Source organism: Piliocolobus tephrosceles, chromosome 2, assembly GCF_002776525.5.
Source record: "Piliocolobus tephrosceles isolate RC106 chromosome 2, ASM277652v3, whole genome shotgun sequence".
Lineage (NCBI taxonomy): Eukaryota > Metazoa > Chordata > Mammalia > Primates > Cercopithecidae > Piliocolobus > Piliocolobus tephrosceles.
In genome coordinates, this window is record NC_045435.1 from 173,752,026 (window position 1) to 173,753,710 (window position 1,685).

Genomic DNA, 1,685 nt, shown 5'->3' on the forward strand with positions numbered 1-1,685 from the left:
TTTAGGAAATAAGAAAGCTTTATTTAGGGGACACAAATTTACAAGCTGTTAACATTACACTTTTTCCACTCCATAATTTGAAGTTCGTTTTTTACATCACCCAGCTATTACATAGGAGCATGGTGGAAATTCAATACCTGTTACAGCTGGAAACAATCTGGAAGAATTCTGACTCTATTAGCAGACAGCTTACTAAAACTTTGTTCTAGTAGTCATATACAATTAATAATGCAGTAATTTATTTGGCCCCAAATGTGACTACTATATTCAAAGTCATCTAATATGATAAAAATTCGTAGAACATTATACATTTTCATTCCCAGTGAGCATTGCCACAGTTTGCTAAAGTTTCTGGCTGAAAAATAAATATTTTCTAGATATCATTCTAAGTTGTTTAACTAAATGTAAATGAAATAACATCTCAGAAAAAGTTTGTCATCTCAATAATTTGATTTCCTCATTTGGCATAGAAAAACAATTACCCTTTCAACTTCATCAGTGTCTCTGTTGAGACTTGGATTTTTCACAGTCTCAGTTATGTTTGAAGAATGCCAAAGTGTCTCCTCTTGATTTCATGTGGCTCTTCACAAATCCAGTTAATTTCCTGAACCCCTGGGCCAGCCCGTCCCCTGTGAGGGCACAGCAGGGTTGCACATACCAGTTCCGGTCACTGCAAAGCTTCTTCACTTTGAACATTCTGGTGATGTCCTCAGCAGTCAGAGCTCCAGGCATGTCTTGTTTGTTGGCTAATAGAACAACAGGCACATTTTTAATGTGTTCATTCTTCAAAATGTGCTCAAACTGTCTCCGAGACTCTTCCAGTCGCTGTTTGTCTGTGCTGTCCACAACATACACCAACCCATCGGTGTTCTCACAGTAACAGCCCCAAACAGTTCTCATTTTTTCCTGTCCTCCAACATCCCAGACTGTGAGTGAAAGACTCCTTTCCAACTCGATCATCTCCACATTGAAACCTATTGTAGGAATGGTGGTAATATCCTTAGCAAGCTTTAATTTATAAAGGAGAGTAGACTTCCCAGCTGAGTCAAGTCCCAAAAGAAGAATTTGGGCTTGTTTGGTTTGGGGATTTTTAGAACCCAGCAAACCCATTTTAGCTTTTTTTTCTCTCTCTCTCTCTCTTTCTTTCTTTAAATACCTTTTCTTACTTTCTTTCTTCGAATGGCCAGAGACAATGTGTCCTTTCTGGATCTCGCACGAAAATGTTAGGAAGAAAGAAGAAAGCAAATGCTTCATGCTGTATTCTAAGAACAAGAACCTAGATGTGTTTATGTTGTAGCTTATCAACTTGATTACAGGCAAACAGTATTTTATTTGCAGTCCCAGCCAATCCTGAGGGATCTGTGGTGTGAGTAACCAGCCAATGCTACGGTGACTCAAAGGGGAAATTCTCTGTAAATGAGTAAGATTAGGAGAGGCCTACCTGGCTGCAGTTTTGTTTTCTTTCGGGTGCTAGAAATCTAGAGGAAACTGAAGGTTCAACGTGCAGAGGAGCATGGTTTAGCAGCAGAACAAAAACTTAACTTTTCATTTTAACTAACTTTTAACTTAAATTGAACTAAACATTTTGTAGAACTTCTCTAGGTATTCAACCATTTGTCTTATCCCAATTGTAAATAAGGAGCCAGGCTTCTTAAGTCATGAAGAGACAGTTATTCTCACACACT

General features: G+C 38.2%; 1 protein-coding gene across 1 annotated transcript; it reads right to left on the reverse strand.

The window, feature by feature from the left end:
• ARL14 (ADP ribosylation factor like GTPase 14) lies at positions 1 to 1,298 on the reverse strand. The gene has a single exon (XM_023223331.1). It carries the CDS (start codon positions 1,252 to 1,254, stop codon positions 532 to 534), a length of 723 nt encoding a protein of 240 aa, XP_023079099.1. The 5' UTR covers positions 1,255 to 1,298; the 3' UTR covers positions 1 to 531.
• Positions 1,299 to 1,685: the final 387 nt, after the last annotated feature.